This window comes from Terrapene carolina, unplaced genomic scaffold, assembly GCF_002925995.2.
Source record: "Terrapene carolina triunguis isolate 2854851 unplaced genomic scaffold, T_m_triunguis-2.0 Scaffold517, whole genome shotgun sequence".
NCBI lineage: Eukaryota > Metazoa > Chordata > Testudines > Emydidae > Terrapene > Terrapene triunguis.
In genome coordinates this window covers 3,326,867-3,340,848 of record NW_020664868.1, presented here as the reverse complement: position 1 = coordinate 3,340,848, position 13,982 = coordinate 3,326,867, and the positions used below count along the sequence as shown (strand labels likewise).

At 52.5% G+C, this 13,982-nt stretch overlaps 1 protein-coding gene across 1 annotated transcript in view; it reads left to right on the top strand.

The window, feature by feature from the left end:
• Positions 1-13,982, top strand: part of NPAS1 (neuronal PAS domain protein 1) — a 73,458-nt gene that overhangs the window by 16,470 nt on the left and 43,006 nt on the right. The window contains exon 3 of the mRNA XM_026658824.2: positions 11,909-11,982. Coding sequence (XP_026514609.1) covers positions 11,909-11,982 — 74 coding nt within the window. The remainder of the gene's footprint in view (positions 1-11,908; positions 11,983-13,982) is intronic.

Sequence of the window (13,982 nt, the reverse complement as noted above, 5' to 3'; positions counted from 1 at the left end):
TTAGGGGCCTCGGTATTTAGAAGGGGGCTCAGGTACTGTATTGATCCGTAGGACAGAGCCTGCATAGAAGGGCTTTCAATAGAAACAGACCGAGAGGAGCAGGGGTAGGGAATGGGATTCAGTGTACAAGGAAAGTGATCAAGGTGTGCATTTGGCCATTTCTTCGTAAAACATGTACGCACACCTCCCCAGCGATCCCTTGGTTAATTTGAAGGTAGAAATGGCATTATTATTATTATGTATTTGTATTATGGTAGCATTTAGGAGCCCCACTGTGTCAGGTGCCGTACATTTTTATTGCTATTAGGTTACTATAGAGTCCCACCTAGGACTACCCAGTCATGGCCCAGGACCCCATTGTGCTAGAAGGCATTTTACATTTTATTGCTATTAGGTATATTACGGTAGCACCTAGGAGCCCCAGTCATGGACCAAGACCCCATTATGATAGGCGCAGTGCATTTTTATTGCTATTAGCTGTATTATGGTAGCACTTAGGAACCCCAGTCGTGGCCCAGGACCCCATTCTACTAGAAGGCACTTTATATTTTATTGCTATTAGCTGTATTACGGTAGCACCTAGGTGCTGCAGTCATCATGGCCTGGGACCCCAATTGTGCTAGGTGCTGTACATTTTATTTCTATTAGGTGTATTACGGTAGCCCTGAGGCTCTTGAAGCAGAAGCTGTGATTCTTAGGGAGTTGCCAGCTCCTGCAGCTGAGGGCTGAAAAACAAAAAATCAGGCGAGTTGAGGAGTCGATGACCTGTCCTGGTGTATGATTAATTTTCTATGTACGAGGCTCGGTCCGTCTGTCTGTTTCACTGGACCACCAGCCCGTTCAGAGACCCTCAGAATCTCACGGTGTGATGGTAAAGCTGCAGGCTCTGAGTAACCAGAACTGGAGTCCCGTGCCCAAGATTCAGAAATTTCCACTTCCCACTTCAAAGTGGGGTCAAGGGAGGGGGGGGAGGTGTGTCGGTGGCTCGGTGCCCCCGGAGGGGCCCAGAGAGCTTGTTGGAACACGGGCGGCGTGAACTGAGCCCTGCCTCTTTCATGCCGCGTAGAATATCCTGCTCAATTATTCAGCAGTGCTGGCTTGAAAAGGAAGGAGTCTTCTTGCGAAGGCGGAGGGGGGAGGAAGGAAGTGAGGTGCCTTTTAAAGAGAAATCTCGGCTCAGGAGAGAGCGTGTTGGGCATGTACATGTGCGTGGGCTTTTCTGGTTTCCTAGAGATGGGGACTGGGGTGAAACCAACAAAGCAAACAAACTTTAAAGCCCAAACCCCAAGTTCTATGTCCGGGGAGGACAAGCAAAAAGGGAAGCTGAGAGCCTCCCCTTAGGGAAAATCTCCCTCAGTCTTGGTATCTTTTTATTTTCAAAAGCTATGCTCTTCTAGCTCAACCACCAGATATGGGCTGGAGGCAGGAACACCTGTGGCGGATGGGGGCTCTCTGGCATGGGTTATGTAGGTCAGACTTTGGGTTTGTCTAGATCAGTGGTTCCCAAACTCGTTCCGCTGCTTGTGCAGGGAAAGCCCCTGGCGGGCCGGGCCGGTTTGTTTACCTGCCGCGTCCGCAGGTTCGGCCAATCGCGGCTCCCAGTGGCTGTGGTTTGCTACTCCAGGCCAATGGGAGCTGCTGGAAGCAGCGGCCAGTACGTCCCTTGGCCCGTGCCGCTTCCAGCAAGCTGGGATCTGACTCTACAGTGTACTAGCCTGCTGCACACTATGTCTGGGTGGACCCTGCTGCGGCACACTAAAATTTCTGTAGTGCGCAACGCCGTACTCCTGTGTCAAAACAGAATAGATCAAAGCACACTAGAAAACTTTTGGCGTGCACTGGAGTCACATCCAAGTTTGACGTGTGCTAACTCTTCGTGTAGACAAGCCCTAAGAGCTGGTTGAATTCTTTTAGTGAAAACCCCAGATTTGGGGCCCTGAAACATTTTGTGAATGCCTGTTGGTTTCGCAGAATGCACCGCGTTGAAATGTATTCCAAGAAAGGGCAAACGTTCAAAATGACTTTTTGTTTGGAAATTTCCTTCCAAATTTTTTTTTTTAACCGGGTTGAACAAAATGTTTCTTTCAGTCAGAAATGATTTTTCTTTAAAATTTTTTGGAATGGCCAAGGAACCAAAAAGTTCACTATGAGCCCAGTGCTGTCCGGCCTGGGGTCTTCTTCTATGCATCCCTTCTGGCGAGGGGAACATCTCCTCGGAGCGACCTCCCACTAAACCCTTGTGATTTGTGTTATAGTAGTACCCAGAAGGCACTGCTCCCTGCCCCTGTTTATGTGGACAGAGTAAGTTTAGTGTCATTTTGGTGGTGACCGAAACATAGCTCTTTGCCTTCCCTTGGTTGAGTTGCTCCACCGATTGGTTTTACAGCCCAGTCTTTCTTGCCTGTGGCTGTGATCTCTGCTTCCCCTCCTCACTGCAGTAGCATTTAGAGGGGGAAACTGAGGCACAGAGCAGTGGTGCTGTGATTTCACTGTTGTTTTGTCCAAGGTCACACTAAGTTAGCAGAAGAGCTGGGGATAGAACCCATGATGTCCTGAGCCCCAGCCACCCCTGCTGTAACCACTAGACACCGCTCCTCTCCCAGAGCCTGGATAGAACCCAGGAGTCCTGACCCCAGTCCGCGCTGTTTATATTATTAGACATCACTCCCTTCCAAGATCCCGGAGCCCTGACTCTGAGCCCCCCCATCTCTAACCACTAGACACCACTCCCTTCTTAGAACCAGGAATAGAACCCAGGAGTCCTGACTCCCCATCCCTCCCAGCTCTCACTCATCCACAGGTCACCCTTAAGCTAGGCATCAACCCAGCAATCCTGACTCCTGGGTCCCCCATACTCTAATTACTCCTTCAGATTCCCTTTCAGAGCCAGGAATAGAACCCAGGAGTCCCAGCTCTAACCACCCCTCCCCTCCCCTCCCCTCCCAGAGCTAGTTAGAGACCCCGGGAGTCCAGCCCCGCACCCAAACACTAGACACCATTCCCCTCCCAGAGCCATGCTCCCACTCCCCTCCTGCCATCTGGTCCTGTGACAGACAAGCCCCCCCCCCCCAGTCCTGGCAGGCACCGGGCTGTTTGGGGCAACCCACGGGCCGTGTCAGGGCAGGAACCGGCCTCTCGCTCGCCTGCCGTCTCGCTCAGCGCGCAGGGCTGGGCAGACGTTAGAACTGGCAATGACGCAGCTGTGGGAAAATCGCCAGGGGCAGGTTAGAGGGGAGTGTTGGTTGGTGATTAGAGGCTTGGGAATCAGAACTCCTGGGTTCTCCGCCGAGCTCTCGGAGGGGAGTATGGCTGAGTGGTGAGAGCAGTGTGGGCTGGGAAGGGAAAGAAAAGGACGTGGGTGAAGAGAATGAGGCAGTGGGGGTTTGGGTGGGAAGGATGGGCTAGTATTTAAGGCCCTGGGCCGTCACTGGGGTTCAGTTCTTGTCTCTGCTACAGCCTCCCTCTGTGACCTTGGGCCCGTCACGTGGGGCAAGATTTTCTCAGGTGCCCAGTGCCTACCATTGGGGCCAGACTATCAACAGGGCTCTGCACCCAGCATGCCGGGTGCTTCCAAACATTCTTCCCATGAGCGCGCTCTGCCTCAGTTTCCCCCTCGGTACGATGGGGCTTATGCCCCTGCTGTTGCTTCCAGGGGGCTGTGATGAAGGGCTTATTAATGACTGGGCAGCGTCCAGATATTAGAGGGACAGGGAGCATATACAGGCACCTGGATAGAGAAAGAGGGGCTCCCCTGCCAAGTGAGAGGCAGTGTGGGCTAGTGGTGACGGGCCAGGCCTAAAAGCCACCAGACCTGGGTTCTGTTCCCGCTGTGCCAACTGGGCAAGTCACTTCCCCTTTTTGTGCCTCAGTTGTCTGCCCCTTTGTCTTTTGTGCCTTTTGGACTATAAAGTACACTCTTTGGGGCAGAGACTATGAAATTTGGGCCTCTAGGTGCTACCGTAATACACATAATAAGGGAGGACCTGCAGGCTGATGTGATCACATGGAGGCGTTCCCGGCAGGCTGATGTCTTGCGGCATCTCCCAGGGCTAGGGCAGGTTATTTCTCCATTCAGGAGACGCTTAGCTCCTTAATGCTGTCAGAATCTCCAAGGCCAAAGGGACCACAGTGATCATCTGTCTGACCTGGGAAAGCAGGGAGCTCTCTCCTGGCAGGAGGCTGCCACGGAAGGGCTTGTTATTATGAGGCAGCTTTTAAAGATGCGTTGCAAACATTCTCTCAGTCTCGCAGCCCCTGTTGCCCCAGGGGAAACTGAGGCACGAAGCCATGACTTGGTGAAGGTCACAGAGCAAGTCAGGGACAGAGCTGCACACAGAACTCGGGAATCCTGACTCCCAGCCACCCACTGGACCACACTCTCTCTGAGAGCCGGAGGACTGAACCCAGGAATCCTGTCTCCCATCTCCACCCCAGGGATAGAACCCAGGAGTCCTGACTCCCAGTCCCCTCTCCTGTTCTTAGACCCCCTATGCTCCCAGAACCACAGAATAGTCCTAAGGAGTTCTGACTGCACCCCTTGGCTCTAACCTCTAGACCCCACTTCCCTCCCAGAACCATAGGACAAAACCCAGCATTAATTCCCAGCTCCATCCTAGCCCCAGGAATAGAACCCAGGAGTCCTGACTCCCAGTCTCCTTGCTGTAACCACTAGACACCCCCACATGCTCCCAGAGCCACAGCATAGAACCCAGGAGTCCTGATACCCTGAGATCAGCGACACAGAGACCCTACTCTAACCACTACCCAGCACTCTCCTCTGTAAATTAAAGTTTGTGCTGAACGGAAATGGATGTAGTATAAGCCTTTGGCTCCCCTTTCCCTCTGAACCTGTCCTAACAGACCAAGGAGACGTTGAATCTGAGACGAACAGCAGGGGTTGTTATTTGGTGCTTTGTTACTTTAAGAGTTGGCAACTTTCAAAGTATTAAAAAAAAGAAGAAGGTATTTTTCATATATATATGTCCCCCCCTTCTTCCCTCCCTCCCAGCCTAGCAGCTTTCTAATTCCTACATTAAATGCTTTTAATTATAGGAGCATTCGGTCTGACCTGCGGGGTTATTTCAAGAGAGGCGAAATGAAGGAATTAAAGAAAATGACAGAGAAAATTGCGGCAATTAGCGGAGTTTGCATTGTTCGGCGTGTCTGTCAAGGGAGCTCTGTGTTTGTTAGTTACAAGTAAATTCATACAGATAACAGAGGGAGCGATTATAAATGCCATCTCGGCTGCTGCATGGTGCCGCAGCTATTTTATTATTATATATTTTTTTTGTTTAATTCTTTGTAAAATAATATTTCTCCTCCAAAGTAGGGCCCTGGGAAGAAAAGACTTACCCTCTCTGCCCCCACCTCCTTCTCTCCCCCAGCCCTGCAGGGCATCTGTTAAGCGCTGGTCCTAGAGGTTCATTCCGTGTCTGCTTCCAAACGGGAGCATTTTGCATGCGTGTAAATGACTACACAGTTAATAAAGGAGATCGGCTGCTTCCTGGGACGGTCTGGGCTAGTGGTTAGAGCTCTGGGTGCCTGGAGTCCATCCCCACTTCTGCCACTGTCCTAGGGTGGGCGTTTCGATAGGAGAAAGTTGTGCTGCTTTAACAGTTAAACCCTTTGGGGTGGCCGTATCGATGTGGCTATTTCTGTATGGGCGGGGAATAGCTAGAGCAGGAAAAGGCCACGTCTACACTACACTGCAGTGTAGCTGAATTGGCCGGGGGTCTGATGAGAAGAGATTTCTGAGCATCACCGCGGGGCTGGCAGAAGCCCCTGGTATGCTGGCAAAGCAGGGCTTTTACTGGTATAGAGCAGGGGGGCTGGGAGTCCGGACTCCTGGGTTCTATTCCCAGCTTTGGGAGGGGAGTGGTGTTAGTGGTTAGAGCGGGGGGAGGGGCTGGAAGTCACAACTCCTGGGTTCTCGTCACGGCTCTGGGAGGGGAGTGGGGTCTAGTACAGCTTGTCTCACTCTAGGGCAAGGGAATAAGTTTTACCAGTAAAAGTTCAGCGTTGCTGGTGTAAACTGCATTCACACTAGGAGTCCTTTGACTGGGATAGCTACACCGATAGGAGTTTTGGGGCAAGCAGCTTAATTAGTTTTAAGAGAGCTGGACAAATTTCTGAGTGGGACGGTATGGTGGGGCTCTTGTGATTGTAGGGGGCAGGGCCGAGGAGCCCTGCGGCTCACTTCTGGTTTCTCTCTTATGTTCCTAAAGCGCATGCTTCAGGGCTCCAGCTGGCCACTTGCAGCGGTCAGGAAGGGTTTTTCCCCTGCAGTGCATTCTGGGAGACTTGCTTTTTATTGCCTTCCACTGAAGCATTGGAGATGGCCATGGCTGGAGATGGGATATTGGACGGGGTGAGTCAGGACCCTGTGGTGGCACCAAGCGTTCTCTCTGTCTAGTGCTTGGCTGGCTGGTTCTTGCTCATGTGCTCCAGGTTGAACTGATCATCACGTGTGGGGTCAGGAAGGAATCCACCCCCCAGGTCACATTGGCAGGGAGCCTGAGGGGTTTTGTGCCTTCCTCGGCAGTGTGGGGTGCAGGTCTCTTGCCCGATTACCTGGGTAGATCTCAGTTAACCATGGCGGGGGGCCCTCGGTCCCTCCTGTTCTCCACCTGTGGCATGCAATAGTCTCGTCTCCTGTGGGCTGTGATGGATTTTCGGTTGTTGGGATTAGTGTGCGGTTGCTGGGAGGGGCTGGTGGCCTGTGATGTACCGGTGGTCACACGCACTAGGAGAGCTCTTGATCCCTTCTGGCCTTGAACTCTGTGACTCTATGAACAGAAGCCAGGTTTTCTGAATCCCAGTTCAGTGGACTGGAAGTTTTGTGGAACACTCGAAAGGCCTCGCCCCTTGAGGGCTAACAAGGAGCGGGGTTAGGAGCATTACAGCCTGCCTCCAGCCATGCCCATTTGGGCCTTGAGCTCTGGACACGTATCAGTTGCAAACTCCCGCAGCTAGACATTAGGCATCTGACTGCCAGCTCCTTGGGGCAGGGCCTGGCTTTTTGTTCTGTGTCTGTACAGCGCCTAGCGGCCTGGTCCAGGACTGGGGCGCCTCGGTGCTACCATAATACACCTAATAGCAATAAAAATGCACAACGCCTGGCCCAATGGGGTCCTGCTCCATAACTGGGGATGCTACCATAATACATCTAATAGCAATAAAAATGTACAGCACCTGGCGCAATGGGGTACTGGTGGGTAACCAGTTCCTAGGCACCACTGTAATACTCCTAATATCATAAAAATGTACAGCCACTAGCACAATAAGGTCCTGGTCATTGACTGGGGTTCCTATGTGCTACCGTAACACACTTAATAACAATAGAAATGTACAGCTCCAAGCATGTAGGGTCCTGGTCCATGAGGGCCAGCATAATGGAGTCCTGGGGCTCCTAGGTGCTACCATAATACATCTAATAGCAAAAAATATGTACAGTAGCTGGCACAATGAGGTCCAGGCCCATGACGGGCTCCTAGGCACTACCGTAATACATATAATAAACCGTAACATTATTTAATCTAGGCTGCTGGGTACCCTGCAGAATTGGCTTTGCAATAGCATAGGGAGGCAGTGTGGAGGAGCCAATGTGGGAGAGTTAGGTACTATTCCCAGCTCTGTCAGGGGCTGCTGGGTGACCTTGGGCGAGTCATTTCCCCGCTGTGTGCCTCAGTTTCCCCTGCTGTAAAATGAGGAGAACAATACAGACTGCAGCTGGGTGACATTTTTCAGGTGAAAGGTTCATGGCCCCAAAATGCCGATTCAGCGACACCAAAACGTTTTGCGACTTCGTGCTGATTTCGGTAAATGGTTAGTTTAGGGAAAAACAAAAAACTACAAAAGCCTCAAACTGTTTCATTTCACTGTGATTTTTTTTCCAGTTTGCAACGACTTCCTATTTCAGAGTTTCCTTTGATTTTATTTTGTTTAAATTAAAAAATTGTCAAAATCAAAACAAGACATTTTGATTTTGTCAGAACCAAATGTTTGATTTGACTCAAAACTATTTTTTTTTTCAACTTTTCCATTCGCCAGACGTGTCTAGAACTTTTGTTTTCGGTCCAACCCAAAACAATTTTTTTAGACTTTTCACAAGTGCCAGTGAATCAAAAAATCTGTTATTCACCCAGCTCTGATATTGGCCACCTTTGTAAAGTGCTTAGAGACCAAGCATCCATGTAGGAGAGGAAAGTGTTACTATTAAGTGATCATTTTGCACTTATCTGGCACCTGTGGAGGATCTCAAAGCAATTTACAAACCGGAACTACCTTCCTGATCCCTGTAGGAAGGAGGGGAATTATTATTACAGATGGGGAAACTGAGGCACAAGGCGGGGGAGTGACTTGCTTCAGAGTCTCACAGCTGTTCCCTTGTGTTTTATAAAGCAGCACTGCCGTTCTGTGCTTAACTCTTCGAGGAGAGGAAAGATCCTCGTATTAGCGAGAGTTTTACGGTAACAGAGGACAGTGGCGAAATGAAAGTGTATGGGAAAGGGGTTTGGGGGTGAGGTTGGAGGTGATGCTTCCAGGGTTTGGGCAAATGGGGGAGACAATGAGACAGAAGGATACATGAAAGTTGGAGCAGCAGAGGAGAAGGTTCTTGTACCCACACCAGGTGGCTTATGGGACAAAGCGGGGGAGGGCAGGGAACAGAGCAGGTTGAAAAAACAAAGCCAATTCCCCTTGAAATGTCAAATCTCTTTTCTTTTCACAGGGTTCAGAACAGACCCAATTTTGATTAGTTTTAAAAAATGTAGTGATTTCCCCCCCCATAAACTCACAGATTTTTAAGACCAGAAAAGGATCGCTGTGATCATTATCTAGTCTGAACTCCTGAATAACCCTGCCCAGCTATTCCTGAGTTTGATTTCAGCCAATTTCGAAGGAAAAAGAAGCAAAGCAAGAGTGTGCGTGCCCCAGAGAGAAAGAGAGTGGAGGGGTGAGGGGAGATGGAGGGAAGGAAAAAAGCAAAGGAAGAAAATATATAAATGAGAAAGTCAACACACAACCAATTTTACTCTTAATTGTTTGGTTCCAGTTTTATTGAAAAAAAATTTTTTTTTTTCGAGAAAATGTTCAGTCCATCAGTGGGGCATAAAGGGGTCAGGAGACAAGTTTGTCCCATGTGGGGAGACAGCTGAGGAAGGTGGCGAAGCAGGGAGCTGGTCAGAAAATGGAATTTGCCTCCTGGGGGGAAATCTGTCACGGGGGAACTCATTTTTGTCCTGAATTGGAACGAAGCGTTGAAATTTTGAAAATGGCGCATGGACTGAAAATTCCCAGAGAATTCATTCTGGAAGCCTGTGAACGTTTCCTTTTCATAACCTCAAAGCGTTATTTTATAAATGTCAGAATAAACTATATAAAATATGATATTAAATATCATATCAATATAACAAAATGAAGATTTTCACGTGCCGTAGAAGTCGAAACTAAATGAATCAAAATAAATCAGTTCAACTTTCTTGCTTTAACATTTTTCCAGCAAAAATGTCATCGAAATCGACACCTTTCGGATTCAACGAAACTGCGTTTTCTGATGGAAAACGATTCTGGCGACATTTTTTTCGGCCAGCTCTAGGGGCAAACCCATGGGGAACCACTGACTTCATCCCGGAGACGACCACCTCCCCGCACCCCCAGCCACCTCGCTCCGTGTTGCCTTGATCAGTTCGGTTCCTGCCCCCACCTCCCTTCCAGCTCCTCCATCAACCCCAGGAGCCAGGGATCTTTGCCTTCAGCTGCTGTGAGCCAGGGCTCTGTGTAGCAATGAGAAAAGCCTGAAAGAAAGGTTAAGCTCAGGTCCTGTGAACCTTTCAGGCTTTTGGGGGAGCTGTGAATGCAGAGCTGATAAATATTCCACTGCCATCCGCCTGGAATGTTCAAAGGACAATGGCAAATTCTCTCCCTCTCCCCAGTGCAGTGGGTCTCTCTGGCTTGTGTGATGTGCAAATCCTCCTTCACCAAGCCGTGTGTGTGTGTGTGTGTGTGTGTGTGTGTGTGTGTGTGTGTGTGGTTTAAGATGCAGGATGAGACCGTGGCTCTATAAGATCCCCCCACACACACACACCCCACAAACCTCCAGGAAACAGACACTGCCTTATAAATTTCACTGGACTGCAGGGAAACTTGTCCTCCGATCCCTGGTAGAAACAGTCCTTCCCTTCTTGCCCACCCCTTTGTAAATCAGAAGTAACTCCACTGGAGTCAAGGGGGCTGATTCCCATCGCCCTGATCCAGGTGTAAGTCAGGAGTCACCGCGTTGGAGCTGATGCAGTAACACCGCTGAGAGTCCTTAGGCAGCGTCTTTGCTGGAGAGTTAACTCGAGTTATCTACAGAGTTGAGCCTAGCTCAGGTGAGAGCAGCCACCTGGCCAAAAAACCACAGCCCAGAGGGGTCGTGTTAGCAGCCGGTGTGCTGGGCTGACCGGCGCTGTAACTTCTGTCCCCCGGCGCGGCAGCCAGCGTGCATTAAAAGCTGCGCTGCCCTTGAGCGACCGGTGTCTTGTGTGTGGACAGCACTTGAGTTATAACTCGCGTTAACGCTGCCCGGGGGAGACTGGATGCGATTGACGTTCACAGCATGGACAATGCTTATTTCAGCCCGTGTGCTCAGAGCCGCTCCCCCCGCTTGTTACCCCGGCGGGGGAAGAACTCCCCGGTCGTTCATTTTGCCTTGCTGGAAGGGCTACAGCTTCCACGCTCCCAAGTGTTTGGGGCCTCCAGGCTCCAGGTGGGTGGTGGAAGCGGAACATAAGTAGCGCGCCGTGACCCTGTGTTCATTTCAGCAACTTGCCTTGCCCCGAAGTGAGAACAGCTGAGATGCTGGGAGGCACAAGAGACCCTGATTCTCCCCCCTGCCCTGTCTCCAGCTGCAGCGGGGATGCCGGGCTGGAGAGTGCTGGCTCAAGGGCTGTACTGCTGTCTACTTCCTCCCTGTCCTCATCCCGGCTCCTCTCCTTCCTCAGCCCACCAACACAGATTCCTGCTGTGCCCCCACCCCCCATGGTCTGGTCTCGGTCTGCATCCCCCCACCCCATCCTGCGCTCCGCCCCCATCGCAGATCAGGTCTGGTGAAACAGGCCTGCGTTGTGAGCTGTCAGCCACTGGGGTATCACTCAAAGCCAAGGATGGTTTGGAAAATTCCCACTGGGTGGCGGGTGGGGTCTAGCGGTTACAGCAAGGGGGGTGGGGCAGGGAATCAGGACTCCTGGGTTCTATTCCTAGCTCTGGGAGGGGAGTGGTGGCTAGTGGTTAAAGCATTGGAGGGGGCTGGGAATCAGGACTCCTGGGTTCTATCCCTGCCTCTGGGAGGGGAGCAGGACCTAATGGTTGGGAGGGTGCTGGGAGTCAGCTCCTTGGGTTTATTCCCAACGCTAGGAGGGGAGCAGAGATTTGGGAGCCAGAGCTCCTGGGTTCTGTTCCTGCTTCTGCCCTTGACTCACTCGGTGCCTTAAGCAACTTCTGTACCTTGGTTTCCTCCATCCTTCACGTGGGGGTTTACCTGCCCGCCTGGCATGCATGTGTCTGAGGCCTAAATCAGTCACGTTTACAAAATGCTTTGAGCTCCTCTGATTGCAGCTGCTAAAGACAGGCAAAGTTCTGCCACTGACTCATGACCCCCCTGCGCTCCTGGGGAGTTAGGGACGTATTCTCTACCATCCCCATTTTACTGGGAAACTGAGGCACGGGGTGGGGTGGGGAGAGTGACTCGGGCAAGAGGAGGGAACTGGAGGTTACTGGTTCCATCAGGCTTGGAACCGGTGTGGCCCGGTCCCTCACGATCACACCCATAACGCCAGAGTATCCCCCTGCGGCCTGCACCCACGGGCTGGGGGGAGCGGGCACCATGCAGCAGGGGGCCGGCTCTGACCGCTTGCATTCCTCTCTGCAGGTCCCGGCAGGAGGAACATGGCAGCTCTGCTGACAAAGCTCTTTGAACAGCATCTGGGAGGACACATTTTGCAGGTGAGTCCCGGCTTCCTGGGAATTAACGGGTTAAAGGGGCTGCAGAGGCCAACCTGGGGAGAGAGATGAATTGAGCATTGCCTGGCTAATGGGGAATGCGGGGGGCGGGGGAGAGGGGGGGGGATGGGACAATGGTGTGTGTCTATTGGAAAGGGGGCAAACCCCATGGCCAGATGGCGCGGGTTGGGGCGGTGCATGGGGGGAGGGCCTAGGAGCTCAGCAAAGGCTGAACATCAGGGAAAACTCTCCCTGTCTAGCGAGAAGGGGTGAACGCACCGGGGGGGAGAACAGGGCCCCTCTTCAGTTCAAAGCAGAGTGCACCTCCCCCCCCCCCCCCCCCCCCCCCCCCCCCCGTCCCCCCCCCCCCTTGGCTGGTGAGAGATCCGGTCCCCGTATGGGCCCTGGGGGGCAGAGAACACCCACAGCTCACCGTGCTCCACCCACGCCCCCGATCCGCCCCCCATGGGCGCTGGATGTAACAGAACCTGGACCAGCTGCTCCCAATTCCCCCAGGCTATGGGCCTGAACCGATGCCCACTGAAGCCAATGGGACACTTTCCATTCACTCCAGGGGGTGCTGGATTGGGCCAGACTGGCCTCTCCATCTCCCCTGCCCACCCCAGGCCTAGGGAAGCGCGGCAGGTTTTGGCCGTAGGCTCCACAGGTCACCCCGGGGGAGGCGGCGGATTCACGGTCTCTGCTCCCCGGTGCCGCCCTGCCTTGCAGCTTGGAGCCCTGACGTTTCAGGGCAAGCGTGGCTGAGCCAGACGGATCAGGCTGATTATCGCCGGAGAGCTCTCATTACAGCTGTCTCCCCTAATTGTCAGAAGAGGCATATGGTAATATTTTAAACAGCAATGGTCAGCCCCCTCCCCTTCCCTTCCCCTGAGCCACCCACCCAGGCCAGTGACAGACATGGTGCAGAGGTGCCTGGAGCCCGCCCTGGCAAAGGAATTTCCTTGGGTCCCGATTCTCCGTTGCTTTGCCCTCTGGGGGCCCCATTCTGCGTGGCTTGCCTTGTGTCGTGAAGTGACTGCCATTCCCATCGGGTGGCCTTCAGCCCCCTCTGTGCACTGGTGTGGAATCTAGCTGTGGCCCCCTCCCAATCCAAAGGGAACGGCCCATGCTTTTTACATGTGAGCACCCATCGCCCCTTGCCTGGTGTCCGCTTTGAGCTCCCAAGCTGTGCAGGGTCAGGCTGGCCCAGTACTTGGGTTGGAGACAAGTCAGACAACCCCGGGGTACTGCGAACGGGGAGATGGTGCTATTCCATCAGAGGCAGGGCTGACACTAATGGGGCCATAGGGGGCGCTGTGCTGCAGGGCGTGGGATGGGTGGCTCTGTAGGAGTCGCTCTTCCATTCTGAGTTAGTACTGTACTGACCCACTAGGGGGTGCTGTGCTGCAGGGAGTGGGGTAGGTGGCGCTCTTCCCCTCTGAGTTAGTGCTGACCCCATGTGGTGCTAGGGGGCGCTGTGCTGCTGAAGATGTCCATCAGGTGCAAAACTGAAGGCCTGGCTGCTTGTAGTGTTGTCAGATCCCAGTGGCACTTTCCGTGGGATTAGGGATATTGATTCCATCCTGGGTAATTGCACTTTTCCTCCTTAAATACCCCCGCAATTTCAAACAGAAGCAGGATACTTTCTCCCCTAAAACTGCTGCACCATTTTGTTGTGCAGTTGTCAGACAATAGCTATGTTCCACCCCAGAAGCGGCTGCCTTTCAGTGCTGGGTGAGCAATCCCTGTATAAGCAGCCCCTGAGCCCCACCCCAGAGGTGGCTGCATTTCAGCACTGGCTGAGCAATCCCTGTATAAAAAGCCACCGTGCCCTATGCCAGAGGTGGCTGCATTTCAGTGCTGCACGAGCGATACATGTATAAATAGCCCCTGAATCCCATCCCAGAGGCAGCTGCATTTTGGCACTGGGTGAGCAATCGCTGTTGTGGTGCCCCACCCTAGAGGTGGCTGCATCTCAGTGCTGGGTGAGCAATCGCTGTATA